Genomic DNA, 27,859 nt, shown 5'->3' with positions numbered 1-27,859 from the left:
TGATTATAAAAATCTAAGTTCATCACTGAGTCCTTTATGTGACTGTGCAGTCCTGATGGGCAGACAGAGCAGAGCAGTGGATTTACACTCACTTTACAATATATTAAGTCATCTTTTCAAAATTGCATCCAATGAGTATCTAATAGACCCAACATCTGGACGTTAGCTGATGTTCCTTTCTTATGTGGCCACCAGCTGTGAGCCAAGCAGGACAGATTTATGGATTCATAAAGCCGATGCACTATGTCCAGTGTTGTGGCATCGAGTCATCGGAGTCACATCAACTCTGAGACAGTGTTAACAACAACTGCTTGAACTTCAGATGTCATCTTACTGTTGTGTCCCGTGTGTCACTCTACAGGAATGACTGGGGAGATTCTGCAGCATAAAGAGCAACTCTGACTCTGCTGCTCTACAGTGCAGCACCTGCTGAGACAGAGTCAAGGTTCTGTGTGAGTCACGATTCATTGTTTGACATACGACGCCTGACGCTCAAGGAAATAACTGATCCTTATTTTTGTAAACAAAGGACAATATCCAACAATGGTCCAACATGAGTGTTATTAGAAAAAGTGTGTAGGCATTATAGAGAAGAAACGTTGTGCAAGGAATAACATCCTCTTCAGCAAAATAAAGCAACAATGTTTGTGGGAAAGCTAAATATACGTATCTCATCTCGTCATGAAGGATTTGTCAACAATCTCCAGCCAAGTTTATTTGTGTTACTTCAACTGAGAAATCATAAATATCGTTACTTCATGGCTTCTCAGTAATTAAAAACCATACATCGTCAGGAAAACAAACAGTCCAGACCTGAAGCTTAACTCTCAACTTTTTAATAAGCAAACTTGCATAATACATTACAGTACGTCAATATATCATGTTACATATACAGTATCATGTTTAATCATAAAACCCCAGAATGCATGACTGGTAACGTGGAGAAAGTGAGGTCGGCAATGAGTATAAACACACACGCACGGACACACACAAACACACACGTGCACACGCCCTCACACACATGCACACGCACACATGCATATGCAACACACGCACGTGCACATGCATGCATGCATGCATGTGCGCACACACAAACACATGCACACACAAAGACAGACAGACACGCACGCAGACGTGCACACGCACTCACACACAAAAAGCAATAGCACAACACACAACTGCGCAGCTGGCCAGCACACGTACGTGCTCCCCACATTTGCGCGCTATCATGAATCTGCGCAGCGGCAAGTTTAGCCCTCCTTTCAAAACAAAAGCCGGGAATAGACTAACCGTGCACCTCTCTCACTCGTGCCACGGGGAAAGATAAACTGTCATAGCACTCCTGTGCAGATCAGAGGTACCAGAAGCGGCCGCCTGAGCTGGAGGGACGGCGACGGCGTGTGGAACCGGGGGGGGGGGGGGGGGCGCAGAGAAGCAGAAAGAAGAGGCCGAGTCAGCAAGTGAGTGTGAGCGGCGAGAGCACGGACCAAATCTGATAAGGAGCAAAACAAATCAAGGTAACGACGGGGCAAGGGGGCAGAAGTTATGGGCGCAGTGGAAAAAGGATGCGGGAGCAAAGGCCGGAGATGGAGGCGAGGGAGAGACAAGGAGAGGCAGAAATGTAGACGCCCTGCGTCTCTGCCCTGCGGTACGCCACTAAAGGCCAGTCAGTGTTTTAACGGTGGACATCTAACACATTAGAGTGCTTGAACCTAAGCATCACTTTCTAAACCCCACACAGAACCTGCACTGTGGTGATTGTGTTCAACTAAGACTTTTATTGTGAAACAATCACAGCAATATATTTGAGCTCTAAAGGCAAGATAAACCTCTATGACTGTATCTAATTCAATACATCGACTTAGTCAAATTCAAAGTGCTCCTGCGATCACCAGACCACGAGGCTGCTTGAACATTTGTATGGGCCTCACAAAACCCAGGCGTCAGCTGAGCTCTACCTGGGGGCACATAAGGTAAAGCAGCCACGGAAATACAGCGGGAGACATTGAATGAAGCGCTTGTCTTCCACCAGATAACAGGTTCCCTCTGTGCAGCCCCACGTTGCACAGTTCCCTCCGCTGCCAAATCCCCTCTGCAGTGCTACTCCTCCGTCCAAGGACCCCCCCCCCTCCTCCCACACACTCACTAGTCTCCCTTCAGCTCCTAGTAGCTGCAGTTTATGCACCAACACCGGCCCAAGATACATTTGATTTCACAGTAATATACTGTGAAAGTGTCAGCCTACGCCTCTCCCATGTAGGTCCTGCCTACTATCTGGTTAGACCATGCCAGAGCCTTTCATCAGGACCGACCTCAGGCCTTTGAATTGTCGACTTTTCAGGAACCAAAAAGGCACAGGCTTGTTAGAATTTAGAGTCTTTTCAACAGAGGCTTGAAAAGAGTTTTGTAAATAAAGTTGCCGCGGTTTCTCTATTTTACCTATAAGAGGTTTGTTGCTGCACGTTATGTTTTAAGGCTGAGTTTTACATTTAAGACCAAGAACCAGTATGTTTCTATACTGGGATAAAGAAAACTTGTTTGAGTCCATATCTTCATTTCAGCTCCGTGCTCTGATCAAGGCTTCACTTCACCAACGCTGGGTTCCAGACCTTTCTTACAGATAACGAGCTGCCTGCAGCTTCAAACACAAGCAAATGGGTTCAATGGAAAGAGTAAACTGGGAATAAATAAACGTAACAACAAACAAGCTGCGGAGCAGCGAGATTGTGTGGGTTTAGTGTCACGTCGCCTCGATCAGTGCAGCTTTAACGATTCGTACACAGGCAACGCTAGCGTCTGAATGGTTAGTGAGACAAAACTTAAACACCGGAGGGGTTCAGCTTATCGTGTGAAATAGTGGAAACTGGGCAATCATTGGCACCATCATGGTATGAGATTCATTCACACAGCACAACATGTGCCAAAACGCATTCACACACACGTCGTGATGAGTCATCAACCTGTGCGCACACATCCTCATTGCAGGCCGCACAGCTGCCACTCTCCTGCAGCGTCCCAGCTTAAAGGGAAATACCGCCCAGCCGCAGCCGGAACCTCCTCTCGGCGCTTCCTTCCCGCCGGCCGGGGACGATGCGGAGGAGCCCGTCCCGCTCCCCACCCGCGACGTCACACGCGGCGAGCTGGAAAAACCATGAGCGAGTCCAGAGTGTTTTATTTTCTTGGGGAACGGGGGACATTTTCCAGTGTGGAATCCATCACGCTGTCACAATAAAGAACCTCGAAGAACAAAAATGTCTCCTCGGGCTTCAAAGTGAGTCTCTCTTTTTCTCTCCATGACAGATTACAGTCCTAAACTTTGGGGAAGAGCTACTCATAAATACAGATTTTTGCTAAGAGCAGTAAATGTGTTTACTGAGGAGGAGTGATATTCTCCTTTAAGTAACAAGGTGCAACATTAAATAGGCTTTGTATTACAGTACTTATGGTATTACCTGCCCGTAGAACTGGGTCGGGGCAACATTGCTACTGAGTGCTGAACAAAGGCAACGTCTCAGCTTTTATATCTATGGTTCTTGCTTCTCTGCTTGGTTGGACGTAGGAATGCTCGGCACAAGGAGTCCATGTGAATTAGCGTTTTATAATTAGAAAACGCTTTTTTCCTCTCTGTCCTTTTTTTTTTTTTCTTTTGCAAGATAATGTTAGTCCAGTTTGTCCCTTTCTATTTGGAGTCTGGAGTTTCATCGGGCTGGACTCAGCAGACGAAATGTGAACCTAAACAAGTTCTTTGCAAGTTTTCAGGTTGTGTGTGTGAGGTATAAAGTGTGCGTGAGAGAGAGAGAGAGCGGGCGAGGCAGAGAAGTGGAGGAATGAGGGAGTACAGGGTCAGAGCGAGGGGACGGACTTGTTCAGTCAACTGGGGGATGAAGAATTGATCTGTGGGGAAAAGCTTGTGTCTGCGTGGAGGGAGAAACAGAAAAAGAGGTCCAGGAGAATCTGTCTGAGCGGGAAAAAAAACCCTTTGTTGCATATTTCCTCCATTCTGCCCTCATATTTGAATTCCTGGAGAAGCGTAATTGCATTAACATACAGGCGTTTTTCTCCCGCTCCCCCGGGTCCAGACGTCTTTCCTCACAGAGGCAGCTCTTTGGGCCTTTTCCAGTGGTACCGTGGTTCTTTGCTTGAGAATTTGTTTGCTCCAGACAGGTCATCTCTGTTTTTTCTGTCTCCGTGCCCCCTTCTCCTCCCGCTCACATCATTAGTGCTTGATCTTCGGGCCAGTTTTTTACCTCTCCCTTCGTATTCAGGTCCTCTCTCTCTCTCCCTCTTTCTTTCCCTGTGACTGATTGCTTGTTTTCCTTTGTGCATCAAAGTGCTGCCACTTCTTTTCACTTCTCATGTCCTTTCCTTTTTCTGCCGTCTTGCTATTCATCTCTTTTGGAGTCATCCAGTGAGCTTCACTTTCTCCCTTTTGTATTTGTCACATTCCGTCGGTGAAAAGTGCTCTGTCCTTGGTTCCTTTCGCGCTTCCTCCTCCCGCATTTAGGTTTTCATCTGGCCTCTGTTTCTTACATTCCAGGATGTTTCATCCAAGTGTTCTTTCATCTTCCCTTTTGATGAGCCTCCTCCTCCGGGCTCAAGGTTTCTTTGGTCGCCCGTTGCGCGGGAGGTTCTCCACCGTGTTGCTGAGCCGATACTTCACGATGATGCTGTGCACCGTGGACTTGGGCATCCTCAGCTCCTGCCCGATGGCCCCCTCGGACTTCCCGTCCTTCCACAGGTCCACCACCCGCTGCCGCTGCACCACATCGTGCTCCTTAGTCTTCTGGCAAGCGCCGGCAGTGGTCGGGCCTCCCGCGGCGGCTCCCCCGGTGGCCCCAGCTGCTGCGGCGGCTTCTGTGGGGGCAGACAAGCGGCAGACTGTAGTGGAGACTCGGAGAGGGGAGCAGGATAATGCGACACTTTACCGATCCCCGCGGGGAATTCCCTTTTAACTCCCCTCCCTGCAGGGGGTCAGAGGTCAGTGGGGGGTGGGGGGGGCTACTAGAGCTGCCAGGTCAGCGTCCTATTGTGGGACACTCCAGCAGGGCAGGTGCTTGCAGACACGGGGGCTTCAAGCCACGTGCTCCCCTCCATCTCTACATTCTACCCTCCTAAAAGGTGAAGCTCTGTCTAGATTGTGGGATTCCTTTCCGAGCAGACGAGAGGCTTCCTCGGGGCAGCACTGATGGCTGAAACAGGTGTTCCACACGCTGCGCAAGATTCAAGATATGCTGAGATACTGCCATGCATGAGACATCACAAACCAATCTTTGACTGGAGCGTGCAGTGCATTGTTACAGTCTGGAGCGGAGCTCGCACTCGGGAGCGTGCGCCTTTGGTCGTGTTTTGTGTAGCTTCCATCAGGGGAGAAGCTGGAAGGTCACGGACTCGGAGCGGTGTGCTGGTTTCACTCCTGCGCGTCCCCCGCTCACTCCGCTTCCTCCCGGTCGGAAGCTAAAAAGGCCGGGAATCGGCGCGACCCCGACGGAGACCACGGGCCTGGCTCGGCCCGGCTCGGCTCGGCTCGGCTCGGCCGCGAAGCCCCCGCGAGAGGAGCCGACCGCGGAGCAGCGGCGCGTGAGACTATTTCTGAAGCGCCGGCGCTCGGCCCTGCCCTCCGCCGCCGCACAAGTCACAACACGACGTTTACACAACCCCACACCCGCCGCGGTTTCTGTCCCTCTCAAAATACCTTGGTACAAAGTCCGAATGTTTTCTCGGCGCGGCCCGGCGCAGACGGCCGGAGCATAATGACATTTTCAGAGATAGGCCCTGGCTCTGTGAAACGCAATGGTTCTGACAGATGTCCCAGTCTACAATTACAGGAACCAGGATGCAGCGAGTGAGGCGCAGGCCCAGCGCTCAGGGCCCGTGGGTTTTAGGGCAAAGCTATCGGGGAATATCAGGTTTTACCAGTTATCTCTGCCACATCGCTGCTATCTAAACATCTCCAAACACGAACAGACACGCAGCGAGGCCCGCGTGTCTGCTGCGCATATGCTGTTACCAAACTAATTATGAGAAAATAAATTCACAAACTGCCTGCGCGCTCTGACAGACTGCAGGCGAGGGGAGTTGGACAAGAGGCCAAAGCAAAATAGATTTCTTGTTTTTATGACTCCGATTCGAAAGCTTTTAACTCAATAAGTAATGAGAGCCACAACAGGACTTCACAAGCGAAAATAAACATGCTGGAAAAAGAAAACACTCCTCAGACAGGTTTGATAGCACAGGCTGTGCTTTATTGTTGCACAATGCGCCGTTAGCGCCGGGTCCAGTATTGAGGTTGGACATGTTAGCGGAGGAAAATGCCTTAATATAGTCGTCGAGCACACTTGTGTGCGATTTCAGGAATGTCTATTTCAGGTGTCCCTCTGGCAGAAACGTTAGAAACGCTGCTGCACACGGTTTTTTATCGACTCCCGCCGCGGTTTAATCTAAGCGTTTCACTCACGCTAAACGCTAGGAAACGCTAGGAAACGCTAGGTTTTGGGCGACGTTGTGCTTGATCACAGGTCACAGAGTTCCTCCTGAAATTCCCACAGTTGGTAATCACGATGAAGCCCGAACACTGTTTTCATTTCCTTTGCAAAAATGTTTTTCCACAAAAACATCACCATATAAAGATGGAATTCCTCAGTTATCTTTAAATAGCAACCTTTGGACTGGTTTTGTCCATCGTAAGTGAAAGTTCCAAGCAATCGAGTCCAGGCCTCTGAAGTCAGAGAGAGAGCCTCTGCTCCACTGGAGCCAGTGTTCAGCCTCCAAAAATTAAAATATGGCTGCAAAGAACCGTGACCGGTCACTTTGTGCTGGCTTCATCAGCAGACGAGACTCGCTCGACGAGTTCAAATTGTGTTTTGGGGGCTCACGTAAAACCACAGTTGAGCATCGGCGCGTGAACCGCAGCAGCCTGAGCGACAGAGAGAGCTCGGTTTGGAAAGTTATGCCCCAGTAGGAGGTGTGTGTTTGGATATCACACACTCAGTTTACATTTCTAAGGATTGTGTGTGAGGTCTGATTTAGTAACTTCTCCTTTGTCCTACTTCGCCTGAACGAACATCCCGGGAGAGGCAGACGTAGCTGGAGGAGAACAGTCCTGGACAGAGTTTACATGTGTGATGTACATGTGTGCGAGGCCATTGACTGGCTTCAATCCCCACTGCTTATTTACTGCATTACTGAAGATTAGGCCAACGCACGGCTTCACTGCGTCTTTAAAGGGCTCTGGAACATTTCAGCATGGACTCAAATGAAATCCTACGCTGGATCTGAGGTGTCCTACTCGTACAGCAGTTCAAACACGGGTCCTACATCTGGCCCAGATGAACCCAGGAGCGCCCTTCTCCGCTCTCCCAGTGTGTGCAGCTACATCCCATGAACCCATCCTGGCGACAAGTAAATTGAACTTCATGTGTAAAACCTGGTGGAATATGCCTTTAAACCAATGTTGTGTATATGTGTGTTTTGGTTCAGACCTTCCCCTCGTTGCTCTGTAACGTGGACACGAAACATCTCCTTCAGGAACACACACAGAGCGCAGCGCGGCCCATTATTCACTGCATGTGCCGTCGCTGTGGTCTCTGACAATCAACAAGTGAACGTCGCCGTAAATCAGTTCCTGCGCCAGAGGCAACTATTGCAAAAACACCTCAGCAAAGCTGCATAAATCTGCCTTAATCTGCTCTGCCAAGTGTCGAGCAGATCAAACAGGCTGGTAATCTCCCTCTGTAAATTAACCTTCAGGAGACGACTGGCGATGCTCTGATGCTGAAGGTTTTTATTACGGCTGATTGTTGCACAGCCGTGGGTTTTTCTCTCACACTCACAGATTCACAGATGGATAATTGGCAGTAAAAGGTGAAGGCCGACGCTGAACCTCCTATTAATCTCCCTCTAAACTCGTTTCACAGTAATATTAAATGTCTGCACCTGCTCCGGGTTTAGCCTCAAAAAAACAAACGCGCTCCTGATTTATTGAAGCTTTTCACATGCGCCTTTGCAAATATGGACATTTTCATGTATCGCGGGCGGCGTCTGTCAACTCACTGACGTATGTTCTGCATCTCTATCCTCGCATATCGGACGGGTTTGCAACGAGGGATGCGGTACGCGACCACGCTGCCGCTTAGAGCTCTGGAGGGTGTCGGTGTCAATCGAGCGTCACGCACTGACCTGATATGAAGGATCCAGGCGGCATCTGACTGTAGTTGGCCCCTCCCATGTGCAGGGCACTCGGGGGAGCAGGGGTGAAGGGCGCGCCATAGTTCTGAGGGGTGGCGTAGGGTCCCGGAGGGATGGGCTGTAAGACAAAGAGCTGTTCCTGAGGACGGGTGAAAAAGACATGACGATGATGATAATAAAGAGTGATGTAAGCGGGCGAAACATCTGCTGACTAAGCATCCGTGGAGTGACTAAGACCACGTGGTGGGTTAGATAACGGGCCGTGTGTTTTTCCTGGCCACGCGCCGTCTGTTACTCAGGTCTGAGCGTGTGACGAGCGTGTGTTTGTGTGTGTGTGTGCGTTTGCGAGCGCTGACCGGGGGCGCGTGCGTCTCGGTGCCCTTGCTCGCCAGCCGGCTGAGGATGCTCCTCTCGGACATCTGCAGGCGGGCGGTGATGGGCGGCACCCGCGACAGCGTGGCCGGCAGCCGCGTCACGTCGGCCTTCATGTCGCTCAGCAGCTCCTCCAGCTGGTTCAGCACTGGAAAGCCAACACCAAGACGCGTCAGCAAATACTCCCTGCAGTCGAGATCCTTCGTCAAAATTCTTTGCTTCAGGATCGGAGTCACAAACAACGTTGTTTCACTGCGCTTTCACTTAACGTCTGTTTAAAATTTGGAACTTGTTCACTAGGAAAAAAATCAGGACATTTCTGTTCCCATCCTTGATTATCTGCCACTCTGTCATCACATCCCTCGGTGAATTAATCAGCGACTGCAGACTCGCTGGGTTGGTTTGCAGACTGATGAAACTGTTTATGAGCGCTCATTAACCTCGGCGCGGCTGCACGCGTGAACAAGAGCCCAGATCAAGCACAGTAGTGCGCTGAGTTATGCTTTCGACAGAGCAATGTAAACAAGGGCCGAGCTGCCAGGCACCAGTGAGGAAATGTTTGGCGCTATCGCTTAACATGGTGTAAGCTTATCTGCTTGGCTCCAGCGAGCAGCGCCGCGGGCGGAGAGATGCGGCCGCCGCTGCAGGAAACGCCAGGGGTTGCGCAACGGCGTGAGAGATGTGCCGCTGTTTGTCTCGCACTGTTTGCCCGTCTCACCCACTTTAACTAACTCTGTTTATGTCTGGATCGGCCGCGCGCACACACAAAAAAACCCTAAAAGCGGCATCTGAAGGCGTTGGCTGTGCAGCTGGCGCCCACCTTTGTGCAGGACGGCGTTGGCCGGCTTGTTGCCCGCCAGCGACTCCTTGCTGAGGTGCTGGTGCGACTCCGCCAGGCACTCCACCTCGGCGAAGCGGGCGTTGAGCGCCATGGCCGGGTGGCTGGGGTCCTGGGTCATGTTCAGGTAGGCCGCCCGCCGCAGCTGCTCCTCTATGACCAGTGCCTGCTCCAGCAGCTGGAGGGCGGAGGGTCGGAGAGAGAGGGAGAGAGAGAGAGAGAGAGAGAGAGAGAGAGAGGGGAAATCTGTTGGTGCTGCTAATGATGATGACTTCACTACAACGATATCACTGGCTCTCTACAGAAGTTCATACTTCACCATTCAATACTGCATCATCCTAGATTCACCAGAATAAAATAAGACAGTTGGACCTTAAGCCTGATTTTAAAGCGATGAATGATTCAGTGCACAGTTGATATATTTAATAACCCCACAAACGAAGCTCCTCCATCCTCAGTGTCCAGCTGATGCCACGCATTAAATGAGATGAGATAAAAGGATAATGGGATAGTCAGAGGCCGAGTCAACACAACACTTCAGCTGGTCTTATTCTTTTGTAGCAGTACGTCAGCGTCAACGTGTTGACGCAGCAACTTCAACGCAACAATTTCACAGGAAACCCGAGGGGTTTTCATCTTACACAACCAATTACAACGCATGGTGACCGAGCGGAGGCTGGTCGTTTTTGCTGGCTTGCGTATTTCTGACGTCTGCTTCACGAACGCAGACAACAGATAACGAGAAACAAAGCCAAACGCAGACAGAGAGATGTGATAAATGAGGATCTTGAAGGCAGGATCTGAAACATATGAGCCGCTCGAAAACAGGATGAGAGCCTTAAGAAGTGCCGCAGTCAGCAATACCATCCAGCCAATATGTGGGTCTAGGGGCATCCGTCAGCCGACCATCAAACAAGTCAGGTGACGATGCAAAACGCATGCGGGCGCTGGAGCAGGGCTGCAACTAATGAAAACCTTGGTTCCTCGGGAATTACAAAAACAGCCTCCGCTAACTTAAGGTCAAGGTTCCGCTGCAGACGCAGACGCGAGCGCCTCACCTTGAAGCGCCGAGCCAGAAACTTGTTCTTCATCTCCAGGAAGTTGCCTTTGTTCGCCTGCGACTTGAACGGCTCGTTGACGATGGCGAACTGCGGGTCGTTCTGGATGTCCTGCCACCGAGCGTAGCCGTGGCTGCCGCAGGGGTCAAGGGTCATAGAGCAGCAGTCAGCCAGTGAGTGTGAAGCTCAACGCGGATGGCGTTGGTTTCAGGACAGAGTCGTAGGTTTGAGCTTTTGAGGTTTGAAAAGTTAGATTAATCTAAATCTTAAAACTTTTTACTGTTCCAGCTGTTTTCTGGTTGTTTGTGCTACACAATTAGCCAGCGTTGCGCTAATCACCTCCCAGCCCCAGATCGAGACTTGAGGTATTGATCTACTCATAACTGCAGTTTTTCCCCCTCTAATTCTCAGCCAAACACATTTCTTTGTTTTTCAGGGTGACTTGTATTTCATTTTAATATTTTCAAAGTATAAAAGTGCAGGTATTTCAGCATGCAGCAGGTTTCTCCCTTTTGTTCCACTGGGCCAGAGAGCTGCTTTCAGAGCCTGCCGAATAATAAAAACAGAGTTTATGTGAATGCTGCGCGGCCTTAATTACAATAATAGAGGGGAGAGCTTGAACTACGCGACGCGCTGCATCAGCTTCCAGCAGTCAGTTTGCTGTTTACCGAGCGCCGGCCGACTTATTACACTGGTCTCTCGCCGGCCAATAGAAAAACAAACATAGCGGGGTCACTTCCCGGGTAACAGCTGTCAAGGATACATCACGATTCCCGCTAGCAGCCAGAAGTCGTGTCTGCGGTGCCAGATTTCGTTCATCTTCCCCGAGGAGATGGCGGCGCGCTCCTCGTTCTGCCAGAGAGTGTGCAGCTCTGTGGGGCGAACGAGCACAGGGCACAGATCAGCCAGGTCTCAGAGCGCTTCGTTAGCGGAGCCGCAGGTGGTTCCACGGCGCGGAGCTCCTTCCTGGGTTCGTGATCAAGGCTGAGATAATTTTGGCTCGGAGCTGCTTTTGTGCAGATGCTGTGCAAATCAAGGGAAGGGTTTTTTTCTGTCGTTGTTGTTCGTTTTATGTCGGTGCCACGAGGCGTTTTCACCTTTTCACCTTCTGCGTTTGCGTCTGCTACAATTAGTTCTGGGGTTGAGGTTTGTTTACATAGCTCCTTATCGTCTATTTGGGGGCTTTTCCTGTACTGACGACACAGAGGCTTCTGTTTAGCTTATACGAGTATCGCGTTCACAGCCACATGCGGGTCGACCAGCACTGACCAGTGAAGCCGCCATCTGCAATGTTGAACATGAAGCGCGGCCGCTCCATCGGAGGCTTCCCGGCCCTGTGCACCTCCCTCAGCACCACTTCTTTCCCAGCGTCCTTTTCCCCTTTGACCTCCTCTGTTTTTGAGAAACACAGGAAGCCTTTTATTTAGTGAGCAGCTGTTGTTATCACGGGCACCGCGCCACCGCAGACGGTGAGACGCACCTTTCTTCACCTCCGCCCCGTCGCTTTTCTCCCTGGCGTCGGGCGCTTCTGCCGCCGTTTGCGTGTCTTCACGCTTGTCTTTGCCTTTCTCCTTGTCCTCCTCAGCCTTTTCTGCTTCTGCAGTAGAAAAACAAAGCAAACACACATCAAAGTTAGCTCTGGCTCAGACCGGCTGCGTCGCTCCACTCAAACCTGATTCATCTGTCGCTGCATGTCAGTTTCCATTGAACCGACTCACGGACTGATGGAGTTTCTTTCGTTTCTGTTTTTGTTTTCACCTGATTTCTCCTCCTTGACCTCCGAGTCCTGCTTTGATGTTTGCTTCGTCTCCTCTTTGTTCTCCTCCTGTGCCTTTTTTTCCTCCGTTACGGCAGACGCCGCGTCACTGCCTTCTTTCTTCTCCTCATCTTTCAGGCGGCTCTCATCTTTGCATTCGGACTTTTGGCCGGGAGACGCACTTCGGGACGCGTGCTTCGCGGAGGAGGAAACCTATGGCGAGCAGCACAATGTGGTAGCAATACGTTAGCCAGCGCGGCGGCTTTACCATCGAAAGGTTTGCAGAGATGCAAGTGCAAACCAGCCAATGAAAACCAGATGATAGCAGTGTTAGCTGTACAGTTTCTTGTGTTTCGAGGACACCGTCCCACCTCTTCAGGGTCTCCAGTCTTGCTGTTGTCCACCTCTTTCCCCTCATCCTTCTCCTTCACTTTCTCTTTCTCCGACGGGGCCTCACCTTCCTCTTTGTCCTCGTCCTTCTCGGCCTCTTTTCCACTCTTTTCCAGCGCATCTGCTGGAGCAGGGGTCGCTGCAGAGAGTAAACACATCAGCAACACGCGCGTACGCGCACAAGAACGCCGGCGCCGCCCTTCGGCGCGGCGTGCGGCGCCCCCTGCTGGCCCCCGCGCCGCATCGCGCGCCGCATCGGGGCAGCGCGTGGCGTCTGGCTACCTGGCTTGGAGGTGCACGGGGTGTTGTTGTAGCTGGCGTCGGGGGTGGGGGTGGCGGTCTTCACTGCCGGAGAGGAGGCCCTGGAGGAGGTTTTGTCTAGGCTGACCTCAGGCTTGAGCTCTGGGAGACTCCAGCGCCCGTTGATGTGCTCGAACTCCTGGATCTGAGCACAAAACGCCTCGGCAATCAAAATAGTTGGCACGCATCCACTTCACCTTATAACACCTTATTTAAGCTCACCACCCACATGCCTTTTTTGCATCGCACATTCCCTTCGGCACAGACAGCAGATCGGGATGTCTGCAGGTTTAAACAAGAAGGACTGACAACTGGATGGAAGACATTTGGATAAACTAAAATAAACTGGCAAACTGAATATAGAGCAATTAGAATTCTGCTGTCAAGATGTCATGATTCATCTCTTGATTAGCCAATCATTCCGATGCCAAACGTATAATTTAGGACTTAAAGGCAACAGTGTCTTGGTGCAATTCTAATTTAATGAAATCACACCCCGGCTACAGACACTAAACGCATTCAGGTTCCATCATTACCCTTGTGCCTGTCAGGGGCCGAGTTCCGCTTCTGTCGATTTACTTTCATGCAAAGACGTTTCAGGAAACAATGCGGCACGTTCACCCTACAGCGACGTGCTCACTTTGCAGGGGAGCAACAGCCTGAGCCGCTGCTAGACGAAGCCCAGTAGCTCCTACTAGTAGCTACTAGATTCATTACTGCATGCGGCCGACTTCGCTTTTTCATGTGTGAGGACCTAGGGGAGGGGGGGGGCGGCTCGTGCCTGACCTTCTTCTTGACCAGAGACATGACGCCGATGCGGGTGAGGACCGGCTGCCGACACAAGCCCTCCCTGGGAACGCCGTCCGCAAAGGTCTCGGCGCCGTCCGCCACCGGCTCGCACAGGTGGCGCATGAAGAGGGACACGTAGGCTCTGGCAAAGGAGGAGAGGAGGCTGTGAGGAGGCTGCGCTGGGAGCGAGGCCCAGTTCGAGTTCTACTTACTTGAATTCCTTCTCCGTCTTGCCGCGGAGGTCTCTGACCAGCCACTGGGAGGAGAACGCGTCCTGAGACGGCATCCCCCAGCGCATCACCGCGTTCAGGAAGGCCTTCCGCTGGCGCGTGTTAAAGCCCAGCACCTGTCAGCAGGAATAAGTCTTATTACGATGGTCAGTGAAGACCCCGCATGAAGAGCAACGTACTGTAAAGCAGTCGAGGTGAGACGCGGGTGCGTTTGTTAAACACCCAGAGGCCTTTTGAAAAGAGCCTTGGAGTCTAATTATTGTAAAATAAACTGAATCTGTGCTGAAGAGTGGAACAATGGAACAATCGCCCCCACCGTTATTGGGATGATAAATGAGCTCAGGGATGTAATAGCTCTGCTGCCATCTCCGTTTTGAGACTCTCGGATTGTTAGAAAAACACCTAACGGGGTATTTTCACTTTGAATGAAGGCTGACAGGTTCCAGCGATATCGCGGCACGAGTGCCAAAGTAAAAGCGCGGCCGGCTCCGGGGCGACGCACAGACCTCAAGGTTGCCTCCGACTCTGGCGAGGAGCGGAGGCAGAGGTTTATCCTTCTCGTTCCGCAGCTGGCGACGCGACTGCCTCCGGCCTGCAGACACACGCAGAGGGATTAAACAGAGGGATGTTAATAAGATGTTTCAGGTTTCTTGCATTTTGCAGGATTTCAGCAATATTTACAGTTGCACGTCCAAGGAGAACCGAAACCTCGGAGCGTTTCCATTTAACTGACTCTAGTTGGAGGTGGATGGTGGTTCGCATTTTTGGCAGTTTGACTCATTTGTCTGTGCCAGGTAGCTGTAAATCAGTTTCAAACTGTAATTCAACGCAGACCTGAGTGTGTGTGCGTCCTTCATTGTTCACGTCTGTATTTCGTTTTGATGTCTCCTCACCTTCGGGCCGGTCGTCAAAGTCCTCGTCCTCCTCCTCGGATCCCACCGAGTACTCGGACTGGTTGTCTGAAATGTCGGCGTGCCACTCTGCAACAGCGCACGGCAGAAATCAAATAACCACACACACACACACACACACACACACACACACACACACACACACACCTTGGTCCTCCTGCGCCGCGTCGTTGTAGTTGACCGGCTTGCGGTTCCTCTTGCCTTTGCCCAGTTTGCTGGCCAGGTCCTCCTGCTGCTGCTCGTAATGATGCCGCAGCAGCTTCTCCCAATAGTCTGGATCCACGTTCTCCTCCTGTTTGATGATCTCCCTCTCGATCTCCTCGATCTCCAGCAACAAGTAAGCACAGGCGCGTTAGAGCTGTGTGCTGGTCACGCACGCATGAACGCTGCCGTTCAAACCGATCAGTAGCGGATTGAGAGGTCAGTTTTTACTATAACATTTGTGCAGCTTTTATTACTCTGCCAAAACATCCTACAAAGATTAAAAGAATGAGGTCCAACAATACTTGACTTGCTTTTGATTAAATCACACACCAACACATTCCAGACGTTTCCACCCTCGGGCTCTAAACTGCTACTGATAATGACACGCCTTTAAATGTTATTCATTCATATTCTTAATAATGACTTTAAACCTGCTACGTTTCTCCAAATCGGCGTCTGCTGACTCATCACTTCCTGTCAGCCTGCCTTCACACACACACACGCAGGTGTTCCGCCTCACCTTATCCTCCTCCCGGACCATGTACTGGGCCACTTTAAAGGAGCTGAGGTACTCGTTCATGTTCTGGACGTCTGTGTCGTCGGTGGCGTCCTGGCTTCGGTCCAGCAGCCTCTCGATGGCCGTGCTGTCGTAGTGGATCACGTTTCCTTCGTCCTCAACTTTATCCCCTGAATTGTTCTTCATACCTGTCACATGGGAAATAACAATGTAAAGTTAAACTTAGAGGCAGGCGCTTTGCTGAGCTTCACCAGATCACGCGTGGCGTCACCTTCTCCCTCGTCCTTGAAAAGCTCCTCTGTTCCGAACTTGAGGATGTCGTCCAGCTCCTGCTTGGTCATGGAGCCCGCCTTGGAGCCCAGGCCCGGCCGCACCACCAGGTGCGTCAGCATCATCTTCCTCTTGGCCACCTGGGTGATCCGCTCCTCCACGCTGGCTCGCGTCACGAAGCGGTAGATCATCACCTTGTTGGCCTGGCCGATCCGGTGGGCTCGACTGAACGCCTGAACGGGAGGCAGGCGTTGGAGCGTGGCTGTGGAGCAGCTTCCCTTCCAGGTTTATACCACGACTGCACGTTACCTGTATGTCGTTGTGAGGGTTCCAGTCAGAGTCGAAGATGATGACGGTGTCGGCCGTGGCCAAGTTAATCCCCAAACCTCCGGCTCTGGTGGAGAGCAAGAAACAGAACTGACAAGCACCAGGAGCTGGAAGCAAAACCGAAGAAAAAAGACTAGTTAACATAAATGACTTCTTCTACAGTTTTGGTGTTTAAATGATTTCAGTGAAGCCTCTTTCCTCTATTAAAAGCTTTAAATCTTTTCAAGTTGTAACATTTATTATTAGATTTGTTTAAAACACTATCATCATAATTTTTTAGTATTCGTCCGAGCTCTCATGAGCCATAAGTGTTGTTATTGGTGGTGGTCCCACAGTATCTCAGCACTGCCCTGAACAAACTTTGCGTAGTGGAAGGATCCAACCTCAAAGTTTAGTTGACTTTACGATGTATAATTTCACACAGTATTACAACTTATATGACAAAGAACATAATCCTACGTTTTCTACAGTCACTCATTCCAACCACTGAGCTGAACTCTTAAAACCCATAAAGCTGCTGGTGTGTTGTAATGTGGAATCTATACATTTAACATTTTTAACGATGGAGAATCTCACCGTTGAAGCGGTCGATGGCCTCTTGTCTCAGGGCTCCTGTGATGCCGCCGTCTATTCTCTCATACTTATAACCTTCAAAGTCCAGGAAGTCCTCCAACAAATCCAGCATTTTAGTCATCTACGGACAGAGCAGAGAGATGTGCGTGTACTGCACAGCTGCTATCACAGCCTGCTCCTGAGCCTCCTGCAGGTGTCACGGGCCTAATTTACCATGTGTGGGGGTTCTGTGAGTGTGTGTGTGTGTGTGTGTGTGTGTGTGTGTGTGTGTGTGTGTGTGTGTGTGTGTGTGTGTGTGTGTGTGTGTGTGTGTGTGTGCTCAATGGCCTGCGCTTACTCCTGCTGCCTGCGTTTACCTGAGAGAAGACCAGGACTCGATGCCCCTGGTCTTTTAGTTTCCTCAGCATCTTCTGCAGTAGCATGAGTTTCCCAGAAGCCTTGGTGAGGGCCGAGCCTTCGTACGCACCGCTGGGGGTTTTTTGGGCCTCCTTCAAATAAGAAGATGGCGAATGATGTGACATAAGTAATATCACATAAAGGGGTAGACGTGAACTGCCTGACATGGCCACGAGGGGGCACTGTTGTGCAATTTATGGGTGATTTAATGTAAATGGTTTTAAACTTTCTGTTTAACCAAGTCGATGGTAAATCAACTAACTGATAAACATGTCTTCTCACCATGGAGGCCACAGGGAAGAGGTAGGGGTGGTTGCAGCACTTCTTTAGGTCCATCATGATGTTGAGCAGGGACACCTGGTTTCCTCCACCTTTCGAGTTCAAGGCCTCAAAGTTCTTGGTCAGAATCAGCTTGTAGTATTTCCTGATGTAAAAAACATGACGTGATGAATAATAACTACTGATGGAAAACAATGATTACGATCAAGCGTCAACCCCCCACGGCCTCGTACTTCTGCATGGGGCTCAGCTCCACTCGCACAATCAGCTCGGTCTTGGCAGGCATGTTCTTGAAGACGTCGGCCTTCAGCCGTCGCAGCATGTGGGGCCCCAGCAGGTCGTGGAGCTTCTTGATCTGGTCCTCCTTCGAGATGTCGGCGAACTCTTCCAGGAAACCCTCCAAATTACTACAGAGGGAGAGACTGGGTGAGTGCAGCTCAAACCTGTCTTTGGGAGATAAATCTGCACTGCACTGGTAATAAAACATTTTTATATATTTTCCAGACTTCTGTGTGTGTGTGTGTGTGTGTGTGTGTGTGTGTGTGTGTGTGTGTGTGTGTGTGTGTGTGTGTGTGTGTGTGTGTGTGTATGTGTGTGTGTGTGTGTGTGTGTGTGTGTGTGTGTGTGTGGGAACTCCTACTTGAAGCGATTGGGTGTCAGGAAGTTGAGCAGGTGAAACAGCTCCTCCAGGTTGTTTTGTAGAGGAGTTCCTGTCAGCAGCAGCTTGTGGTCAATCTTATAGTCGTTCAGACGCCTGAAAAACTGCACGAAGAGACAAGGAGACGTTTTATTTTAGAAACCTTTTAACAAGTCAACAACAATCATATGATAATAATTTGTCTTTATTTATCACAGACAATAAATAACAGACTTCTTCCTGGGGCCCCTTTCATTTCCTGCCTGACTACAGAACAAATGCTCTTTGTTGAATTTGTGAATTTGTTTTAATAGCCGAGTCCCGAGCCGCTGACACACTCCACAGCTTCTGTACCTTGGACTGGTTGTTCTTAAGGCGGTGAGCCTCGTCCACCACCAGGCAGGCCCAGTCGATGGACTTGAGCGCTGTCTGGTCAATGGTCACCAACTCGTAGGAGGTGAGCAGCACGTGGAATTTGATGGGAGCCTCCCTCTGCAAGGAGAGAGGTGAGTGTAGACAGTGTTTGTCATGGGATGCGATGTCCCAGTGTTTCCCAGAGTGACATCCTCACCCTCAGTTTAAAGGCCTTCTTCCCTCCTTTGACGGCCGTGTCATCGAAGGAGAACTCGTTCTCCCGTATGATGGCTCTACTGTCCTTGTCCCCCGTGTACGTCACCACGTAAAAGTCGGGCGCCCACATTTCGAACTCCCTCTCCCAGTTGATGATGGTGGAGAGCGGCGCGCTGACCAGGAACGGACCCTTAGTGTGACCCTGAGCAACAGAGAGGAGATGATCCGCACGGCGCCTCCATCAGAGCGAACAGCAGGCGCTGACGGTGACAGTACCTCCTTGAACAGCGAGTAGAGGAAGACGATGGTCTGGATGGTCTTCCCCAGCCCCATCTCATCCGCCAGGATGGTGTCTGTGCCCTGAGCCCACGAAAAGCGCAGCCAGTTGAGGCCCTCCAGCTGGTACAGATGCAGCGTGCCGCCCGTCGACGTGACAAAGTCTGGCTGCTCCTCGTATTTTATCGTAGGCTGAAAATCAAAGAAAGCAAAGGATAAAGTGCTGGAGTCCAGCTTGAAAACAGTGAAACCAAAGCTACAGTCTGCTCACGTCAGTGACCGGGGAGGCAGCAGGAGACTCCTCTTCGTCACCCTCCAGGTTCCTGCTCTTCATCCTCCTCGGTTTGTCTGGATCCTCCTTCATTATGGCGTCTCTGTTACAGGAAGCGACCACAGTCATCGCATTGTTGAGAACGCAGCCTGAGGAGAAAGCCGCACGCCCCCTGCTCTCCCACCTGTGTCTCCAATAGTTGGTCTTGTAAATTGCAAAGTCGGGGATCTGCAGGTCGTCTCGCTCCCAGGTGCACTGGTCGTAGGTCAGGTCTCTCCATTTGACCAGATAGTGATAAATCCCTTTCTTATCGAGACTGACGAATAAATCCATCAGATAAATCAATCAAAACATCCCGTTTTGATGTCATGAGAACCCTAGCTTGCTTAAAGAGGCTCCGTTACCTGTGGTTGATGATTCTGTGGATCATCATCCACTCAGGCTTGATGCCGTATCTGTAGTACTTGTCCTCCAGGATGGCGTACTGGGGGTCCTTGGCCCTCCTCTTCTCACTCTTTCCCACTCCGTTCTCGTCCTCTGCGCCCGAGCCGTAATCCAGACTGGGAGGCTCGTCCATGTCCGTCTTCCTCTGGTAGTTTCTGTACATCACAGAGTGGAAGATCTCCAGCTGGAGGCAGAGACGGTCGAGGTTTATGTTCACATCGATGGGAAACTTAGAAGCAGTTTTTTTTTCTTAAAGACCGGTGCCTCCACTCACCTGCAGCTCGGTGATCCAGGTGCAGTGCCAGTACGACTGCCCAGCGAACTTCACGAAGAACTCCCTCTCCGCTCGGCCCTTCATGGGCGGCGGTGGGGGGGCGTCGGGTGGAGCGTCAGGGGCCGGCGGCACAGGAATGGGAGGCGGCGGTTCTCCCCATCGCCAGTGGAGGATCCTCTGGACGCGTCCTTTCATTGGCGGACACTTGTTCATATCAAAACATACATTTAAATTCGTAAGCCACTGGATTTTGAGGTTAATATTAATACATTGTCAGGGCATTAACTGCATGGAGCGTGCAGACACACACTAACCGTGCACCGTGGACACAGCCACTCTCCGTTGGGGATCTCCGGCAGCGGGGGGTTCAGACAGTGGATGTGGTAGGAGGAAGTGCACGTGTCGCAGCACAACAGCTCCCCTCCGTCCTTGCACACCCGGCAGAACTCCATGTGGTCGTCATCCTCCTCCTCCGCCCCCGTGTGGATCCCCACCTCTGAGATCACCCTGTCCTCACTGTCCTCCTCGAAGTCTTCGAAGTCTTCGTCTTTCGCCTCCCACTGGATTCCCTCTTTTTCCTGGAAGGATGAAGCCCAGACACACACTCAAAGGTTCTGAAAATCAATAAACTATAAGTCACATGAAGGAAAGCACAGATTTATCATCTGGAGGAGAACCCGGACGCAGCTTGATACAGAAAGGTCATGGTCTCATGTTTAGAAAAAGACAGAGTGGTCTGTCCTTGTGAAACCCTCTACAGCAGATTAGAGGTGTCATCATCATGTAAAAAATGTTAATGAGCATTCATAGGTATTACAGTATTAGTCAAGGTCCAAGTGTCATCAGAAACAAAGCACGAGCATCCAGCGTTGGAGTTAATCAGCATCCGCAGTCACATTTTGAAACTGACACTGGCTGGTTTGCTGAATCAGCGCGCTGACACACTGAAGGTGCGGAGTGAAGCGAGCTCTGAATGCCTCTGCTTTGCTGTGCAGAATTAAAGGTTGGAAACACTGATAATTAAGCTTCAGGGAGCCCATTTCACAAATGTGATTCACGTGCAACACACAGACCCGAGACGATGAGTCGGGCCCACAGAATGTTGGAGTTTCTCGCTGGCTTCTGCGTAGGAGATTATTTCTCACTAGTAAACAGAACTACAGTATGTACAATTCAGTCAAACCTCTGCATCACTCAGCTGTGATGATGAACAGAATCAGCCTCGTGCTCGTCACCTGACAGTGAAGCATCCAGGGATGAAGACAGCTCAAGGCTCTGTTCATTTAACTGCTGGTTTTACTGTTACTAATCCTGCAAAACCGGCCACTAGACACAAAATCCACTGTGTGTGGAATCAGACACCTTCCATCACTGCTTGAACCCCAGGACTCACAGGTTAAGCCGTAAAATAGACAACGTGTTGTGTAAAGATTAGGTCGTCTAACGCGCCCACCGTTCACCTTTCCTTCCAGCAGATCATAATCAACCCCTTGCAACCGCTCCTCCCTCAGGCCTGCAGCGAGATGACGCGCAGGGAGATCGGAGACGGCGCCGGCGCGTGTACTCACGCAGTGCGGGCAGCTCCACTTGCCCTCGGGGGCCTTGTCCAGCTCCGGCTCCAGGCAGACGAGGTGATAGGCCCGGGGACAGGTGTCGCACAGGATGATCTCGCCCCCCTGCTGGCACACCTCGCAGTAGTCCTGGTGATCCGTCTCGTAGCCGTCGCCTTCGTCGTCACCTGCGACTGGAGAGAGGAGGGAATGACGCCGTTGCTGCCAGTCAGAATCCATGTGACGTTTCCATACATTTTTGTTCGCAGCTGTAATCTTGTTTAAAAGGGTCATAAAAAGGAAGAATCCCAGAAACAACAGCCACAACAAATAATACTAATATTATTAGTCTTCTCGTCCACAAAGGATTTTCCACATCTGGAGACAAAGTTTTGTTTGTGTAATTCTTTGGCTCATGGCTGCATACATTAAAGAGGACGAGTCGACGCTGCCTGTGTGGACAGCTGGTCTAATTAAAACAGGACTTTATAGGCATAATCCATCAGACATATGCGGAGCAGTTAAGAAACGCAGCTGAAAGTCTTTTTGTGGACGCACAGCATCATCGGAGCGCTCCCTCCTCCTAATCCAGCCCTGGCCGGGTTATACAAATTAAATTCTGGTGTCTGGCACCGACGCAGGAAGTGACAAACGAAACCCGAGGGGCTGCTCCGACAGAAACCAGGGGGTCTGCGTCCCGAAAAGCTGCAAACCTCATCCCCCATGCACGTCTCGTGAAAAAGCATCAAAAGCGACTCAACTGGTGAACATTTGTGTGTGGTGAGAGAACCTGAGGGACGGAGACAACAAAGACGCTGGAGGTGAATCAAATCAAGTGTGCAAAAATACCCGCTTTGTGTTGTTTGAGAGGGTCTCTGATGTGGAGAGGGACAGATGTGGCGTTACAGCAGCACCTCGTCTACTCACTCTTCTTCTTCTTCTTGGAAGGACGCCCTCGCTTGTTCTTCTTGACGCGGCCGGAGCTGTCGGAGCGGACCGAGGAGCTGTGAACGCTGGAGTCCTCCTGCTCAGACTCGTCCTCGTCCATGTCGTCGCTCTGGCGGGGGAGAGGGAAAGCGGTGAACGGGTGAAAGGTTCTCAGGGCACTGCTGGTGTGCCGGTCGCTCCCTTCGTACTCACAGAGCAGCTCTTCTTCCTCTTGGCACTTATGGGTGATAGTTTAATACGAATGGGCGCCATCTTCTTGGCCTTGGCCAACGCTGCCGCCTTCTTCTTGTCCGACACTCGGGGACTTTTACTGCGTTTCTTGTAGCCTGGACCTGGACGGATCCAATCACATGACAACACCTTGTAGCAAGGTGCTTGTGACCAACTAACATCCAATATGGCTTCTTATTTTAGCCATTTAATCACAGTATCAGCAAACAGCAGCTGCTCACAACACTATTACTGACCTGTGGCGATAAAACTGCACTACTTTTCTGTTTTAACTATGTTAAACTATATTTAACTATATTTATGTTTTCCTGGTGACTAGAAGGAAATCCTTTGCTTCACAACTACAGCGGAGGGAAGTCTACGCGCACAGATCTGACCCCTGACCTTTGCCCTCTTTCGTCTTGGCCTTCCTGATGGGTGGCGGCTGAGGCGGCGGCTCGGGGGACGCCGTCGCCGCAGACACCTGCTCGGCGACGGCGATGGCGGCGGCGGCGGCAGCTGCTGCGACGGCGGCGGCGTTCCCCTTGAAGGGGTTGTTGGAGCTGAACTCCCTCCACTTGGCTCCCAGGATGGTCATCATCTTGGACATGGGGATCTTGGGGTTCTTCTTGGCGATCATCGGCCTGGGAGGAGAAGAATGTGGCACGGGTTCATCTGATCTGTTTAAATGTAGTTAATTAGTTGCAGGAGTGGTTCAATTCTAAGTGATGAATCAGCTATTTCAATGTTTCAATCTAAAAGGTGACAGCTGCCCATCATAGACATGTATGAGTATTGAGGACGACATCAGGCTGGAGTCAAAGCAGGCGCGAGTCAGATACCTGAGGCTCAGGCTGCCACTGACACACACTTTGAGAAGTGCTGCCTGCAGATGACGACGAGCCGATACGATTCAGACACAGCAGGCGGAGAAAGACAGGCCTCGTGCTCAGTGACACCTGTGTTAATGTGCTGCCGGGAGCGTCACCGCCGGCGCCATAAACAGTGCTACCAGAGAGGAGAGTGACTGGTCCGTGAGACGGAGAAGGCGAAATCAGAGGCCACTTGCTGCTGGTGGGAGCTGCTTCCTGCTTCTGTCTGGTATCGCATCCCTTATTGTCACGTTCGACGCTGAAACTGGATTAGACGTCAGGACGCTGCTCCGCGAACAGCAGCTGCTGTCAGCAGAGCTGCAAAGCAGAGCCACTCTGGGCATGGGGCTGTCACATGTTATTAGCGTTGCATTACCCGCGTCTACAAAGCAGGTCACAAACACTAATCTGATCAATTTAAACCCAAGCAGAAGCAAAACATGAACAATCATGAATTCCTTATCATTTTTGAAAGGTTTCACACACACACACGTGAGTTGTTGAATACACTAAACAAATCACGGTGCAACATACACACGCGTCTAAATGACAGCGTGTCACCAGAGACCGATAGAGCAGAAAAAACTGACGAGTTAGTGCAGACTGGGAAAACGGAGCTTCTGGAAAAACACTGGTTACAGTGGCCTCTAACTCGCTGGGATCGCTCATGGTTCTGTTAAACGAGTTTCAGAATGAGAGGAAAGTCACTACCTCTGAGGTAGAGGATAAATCAGGCTACGACCAGATCCATCTCTCACAGTATTGACAGGAAGCAATGTGAAGTCGGAGGGTGACACCCCCGAGCAGCAGGACAGGAGTGACTGTGAATAACTAAACAAGCTAAATGTTGCTTAAAAACAACACAACCAACGTAAACCCAGCGTCTGTGACCATGAAAACAAAGGAGAAGCACCGGACCTCATAAACTGGCTGAAGGCTTTGTAGTTGGTGAGTTCCCTGTAGTCTTCCTCTGTGAAGGTATGGTCAACGTCCTCCAGACCCCAGTCCTTGGCCAGCTGCATGGACGTCTTCTGCTCCATCGGTTGCTGAGGGACACATCCAAAGTGAGAAACAGCCTCGTCGCGGACGACCTGAAACGCATGCCGCCGTTACCTTGGTGGTTTCCTCCTGGCTGCTGTCTCGGTCGCCATCGTCCTTTTTCTTCCTCTTGGTCTTCTTCTCTTTCCTTTCTTTGTGCTTCTTCTTCTTCTTCTTCTCCCCAGCTCCATAGTCGCTGGCTACGCTGTCCGAGTTGTCGCCGTAGTCCCGCTCTCTTTCCGAGTCTCTGTCTACGTCACTGTCCTGAACGGGAGGCAAGAGGGGGGAACATGCTGAGAAACTGTGAAGGCGCTAACTCCACAGAGTCAGAGTTAAATAAACTTACAATCTTCTTGCGTTTTTTCACTTTTGTGGGTTTCCCCTCTTTGTCTTTCTTCTTTGCGTCCTTCTTTTTTTTCGGCCGTCCCTTCTTCCGACATGGAACATCTCTGTCTGAGATCTCGGCCTCTTCGTCTGCGAAGAAGAACAGCTATCATTACCAGAGGAACGATAACAGACCGGCTAATCCGCGACCTTTGACCTCCTCTCGGTTGTGACACATGGCAAATGAGTTTGTCAGAGTGGCATTAAGTGGATTTGACAGCTGATGACTGTGGTTCCACAGCAACAGAATAATTGGTTTATGTCAGCATGTTTGTAAACAAACACTTTCTGATGTGTTTACATAACGTTTTAATTCATGTTTTATTTTAACAACCTTTAATTTTAGGGAACACGAATAGGGCCTTGTTTGTACAGTACAGCAGTCTCGTCCACAGTGAATCTAAAAATCGTCTTTCAAGATGCAAATCATATGAAAATGTCAAGACAATTATCAGCTGAGTAATATTCCAACTATTAGAAAAGCTATTTAACCTGCACGCAGGGAAACAACAACGACACGTTGCTGCAGCTGCAGCCTCGTCTGCGGCTAAAACGCAGCTACTGTAACACGCGGCTGCGGTTTGCGCCAAGCGACCAGCAGGTTTCACAGGTTACATTTTATTATGTGCCTGCCTTTGTTGGTGCGCGCTCCCCGCTCTCCAGCAGCAGCAGCAGCAGCAGCAGCAGCAGCAACAGCACCCCCCACCACCACCTCCTCCTCTTCCTCACTCCCACACCGGGCCTGTTTCCCGCAGCGTGCAGCCGCCAAACACACGCCGGGGGCGGCAGCAGCGCGCACGCGGGGCTCGGTGATTCAGAGGCCGCGTTGAACTGGAACCGCTCCCGCGACTCCCACGTCGAGACCGCCGCCGTGACCGCCGCTCGGGGTCGGGAGGGGGTTAAAGCCCTCGACAGGAAGCCAGACACTCATTTATCTGTCTGGCGCGGAGCGGAGCGGAGAGGCGGCGGCTCGACAGCCGAGTGTCGGCGCAAAGCTGCACATTAATCCGCTAATAATGAACCGGGAGAGCACACGGCCGCTTCATTTAGCGCCACCAGTGTCACGCTTCTAATTTGCAGCATCTGCGCCGTGGTTTTAAACGCGTGGCGTGCAAAACCGACGCTTTCAACTTCTGGTTATCACGCGTAAAGTTCGCCCTGAGGTTAAAAACCAGCGCTACTGCTGATGCGAACGGAGGTTAACCAGCCTCCACTTCCCTGCGCCCTTCACGTCCACTGCTGTCACAGAAACTTCCAGAATGTCACACGCGCCTCGCTCAATCACGGGCGGGTCGACGCGAGCCCGTGCGTGTCCGCGGCGAGGAGCGGGCGCCGCTGCGGCGCTCGCGCACTCACGCAGGACACTGTAAACACTCGACTGATTGAACCAATATAGCGGCGGGCTCATTAGTGAGCAGGCATGCTAGGCTACCGGGGGGAGCTAGGCGGGAGCGAGCCGCCCGCAGCGGGGGGTCGTCTTTTGACCTGTAGTGCCTGCCATAGGGCAGGGGGCATGTCTGTGTCTCACTCTCACCAGGCCTCCTTTATTCGCCTTATCTGCGCCGTCTGGACTCCGCACGGCTGTCATATATATGTATAGCCTGCGGCTATGGACTCCATGTTTTCGCCGAGGCGCGTTGCTGCGAGCTTCCCTACCCTTCAGGGCGACCTTATTGCCCTGCGCACCCGCCTCATTTACATGCCACGCGCGTCTGCGACCTGTCAAGGGGGATTTCTGGGGACAAACCACGGGCGACATGGACAAGAAGGGGTCACGCGACGCAAAAGCCAAGCCGCGACAAGTTAGCGTGGAAACTTTGTTGGGATGCGCTGGAGGTGACGAGGAAGTGGAGAAAAAACAGCACATGTGGGGGAGAGTAGGGACCCGCGAGGGGCGAATTTGCGGCATTTTTTCGGAATCCGAGCAGGAGTTTGTGTTGTCAAAGCGCGCACTCGTCTTTTATTTCCCTCTTCTCACTCCCACAACCCGTCCACCCGTGGCACCCAGAGTCCCACGCAAGTCCCACAACGGGACTATATGTGTCGAAACATGCCTCCGTTTGAAAAGGGCAGCGGTGAGAAGTATGTTTCTATTTAGTGCACGCGCGCACCCGAGCCTTCGCTGGGCTCTACTGTAACCGCACCGGACCTGCAGGACGGGGCGCAGGCTGCTGCTTTCGGCTACTTCTCACGAGGCTCCCCCGAGTCCCAACATTTTTTGCGCCACTATCGGGCGTTCTTTATTCCGTGTGCGCGCTCCCGACTTGTCCGCCAGTTTTCTTTTTTACTGTACCTGGCGCGGCTGGTGTTGCAGTTTCCCGAGGCGCCGCCGGCGAGTTTATGTCGCTTGCGTTCTCGTCTAGGTCTCCGTCGTCGTCTTCTTCATCAAAATCTCCTCCCTCGGAATTAACCACCATGCCCTCGTCTTCCTCACAAGACCGGAGAGGAGAGGACATTATATTCCTGTCATTGGATCCGTCCTTGTGTTATAAAAAACGCGTATTCTTGCCCGATTATTTGATATTTATTTAATATTCAAATCGGCACAGAAAAAAGTGGGGGGCGTTTTGGAATATTTTACACTAGGCAGAGCAACAAAGATGGCCGCCCTCTTATATTTATTTTTTAACAACCCCCCCAATAAGAAAAAATCCCCTTACATAAAAAATGGCTGACTATATTATTTCAGAACGCACCCCCCTCCTCCTTTCTCTATCTCTCTCCGTCTCTCGTTCTCCCTGCGCGCGCCCCCTCCCTCCTTAAAAACGTACACATTGTTACAAGAAAAAGGGGTGTGTGACTGCATGTAAGTTACATTGTTACTTGTTTGTTTCTTTTCTGCCCCCCTCCCTCTCTTTTCTCTTCTCCCTCACTCTCTCTCGCGCGCCCTCTCTCTCTCTCTCTCTCTCGCGCGCGCTCTCTCTCCCCCTCCAAGTCCGGATCAGTCACGAATCCGACCGACTTGCCTGGTGTCACTGTCACTTGAAAGAT

At 51.2% G+C, this 27,859-nt stretch overlaps 1 protein-coding gene across 2 annotated transcripts; it reads right to left on the bottom strand.

Annotated features, from left to right (window-relative positions):
• Window positions 1-820: 820 nt before the first annotated feature.
• Window positions 821-27,711, bottom strand: chd3 (chromodomain helicase DNA binding protein 3). 2 transcript variants are annotated; one of them, XM_055514710.1, is made up of 40 exons: window positions 27,162-27,711; window positions 24,831-24,958; window positions 24,560-24,748; window positions 24,365-24,492; window positions 22,980-23,218; window positions 22,557-22,696; window positions 22,344-22,473; window positions 21,435-21,610; window positions 20,181-20,444; window positions 19,867-20,070; window positions 19,553-19,776; window positions 19,333-19,464; window positions 19,149-19,251; window positions 18,878-19,069; window positions 18,603-18,803; window positions 18,386-18,523; window positions 18,035-18,156; window positions 17,628-17,801; window positions 17,398-17,539; window positions 17,076-17,207; window positions 16,723-16,840; window positions 16,129-16,253; window positions 15,821-16,052; window positions 15,553-15,737; window positions 14,976-15,153; window positions 14,811-14,897; window positions 14,424-14,509; window positions 13,900-14,033; window positions 13,685-13,829; window positions 12,881-13,043; window positions 12,580-12,737; window positions 12,211-12,421; window positions 11,933-12,049; window positions 11,722-11,868; window positions 11,216-11,324; window positions 10,453-10,585; window positions 9,377-9,572; window positions 8,541-8,704; window positions 8,176-8,302; window positions 821-4,854 (listed from the first exon to the last, which is right to left on the bottom strand). In XM_055514710.1, the coding sequence occupies exons 1-40, from the start codon at window positions 27,322-27,324 to the stop codon at window positions 4,595-4,597; spliced, it is 6,396 nt and encodes a 2,131-aa protein (XP_055370685.1). In that variant the 5' UTR covers window positions 27,325-27,711; the 3' UTR covers window positions 821-4,594. The 2 variants fall into 2 exon arrangements, with proteins under 2 accessions (XP_055370685.1, XP_029030908.1); XM_029175075.3 differs by having other exon boundaries at window positions 11,722-11,844; window positions 27,162-27,709.
• Between the last annotated feature and the right edge of the window lie 148 nt (window positions 27,712-27,859).

This window comes from Betta splendens, chromosome 2, assembly GCF_900634795.4.
Source record: "Betta splendens chromosome 2, fBetSpl5.4, whole genome shotgun sequence".
Classification (NCBI taxonomy): domain Eukaryota; kingdom Metazoa; phylum Chordata; class Actinopteri; order Anabantiformes; family Osphronemidae; genus Betta; species Betta splendens.
Note: the sequence above shows the minus strand (reverse complement) of the source record. Positions and strands in the feature narration are given on the sequence as shown.

Bases quoted from the DNA above. Each gene is read 5' to 3' on its own strand.
- chd3 (XM_055514710.1), bottom strand. From the start codon at position 27,324: ATGTCCTCTCCTCTCCGGTCTTGTGAGGAAGACGAGGGCATGGTGGTT. The intron at 16,053-16,128 runs GTAACGTGCAGT...CCTCCCGTTCAG, and splicing joins ACCCTCACAACGACATACAG to GCGTTCAGTCGAGCCCACCG. The intron at 13,044-13,684 runs GTCAGGCACGAG...TTTTGTGCTCAG, and splicing joins TGTCTCTGGTCAAGAAGAAG to ATCCAGGAGTTCGAGCACAT.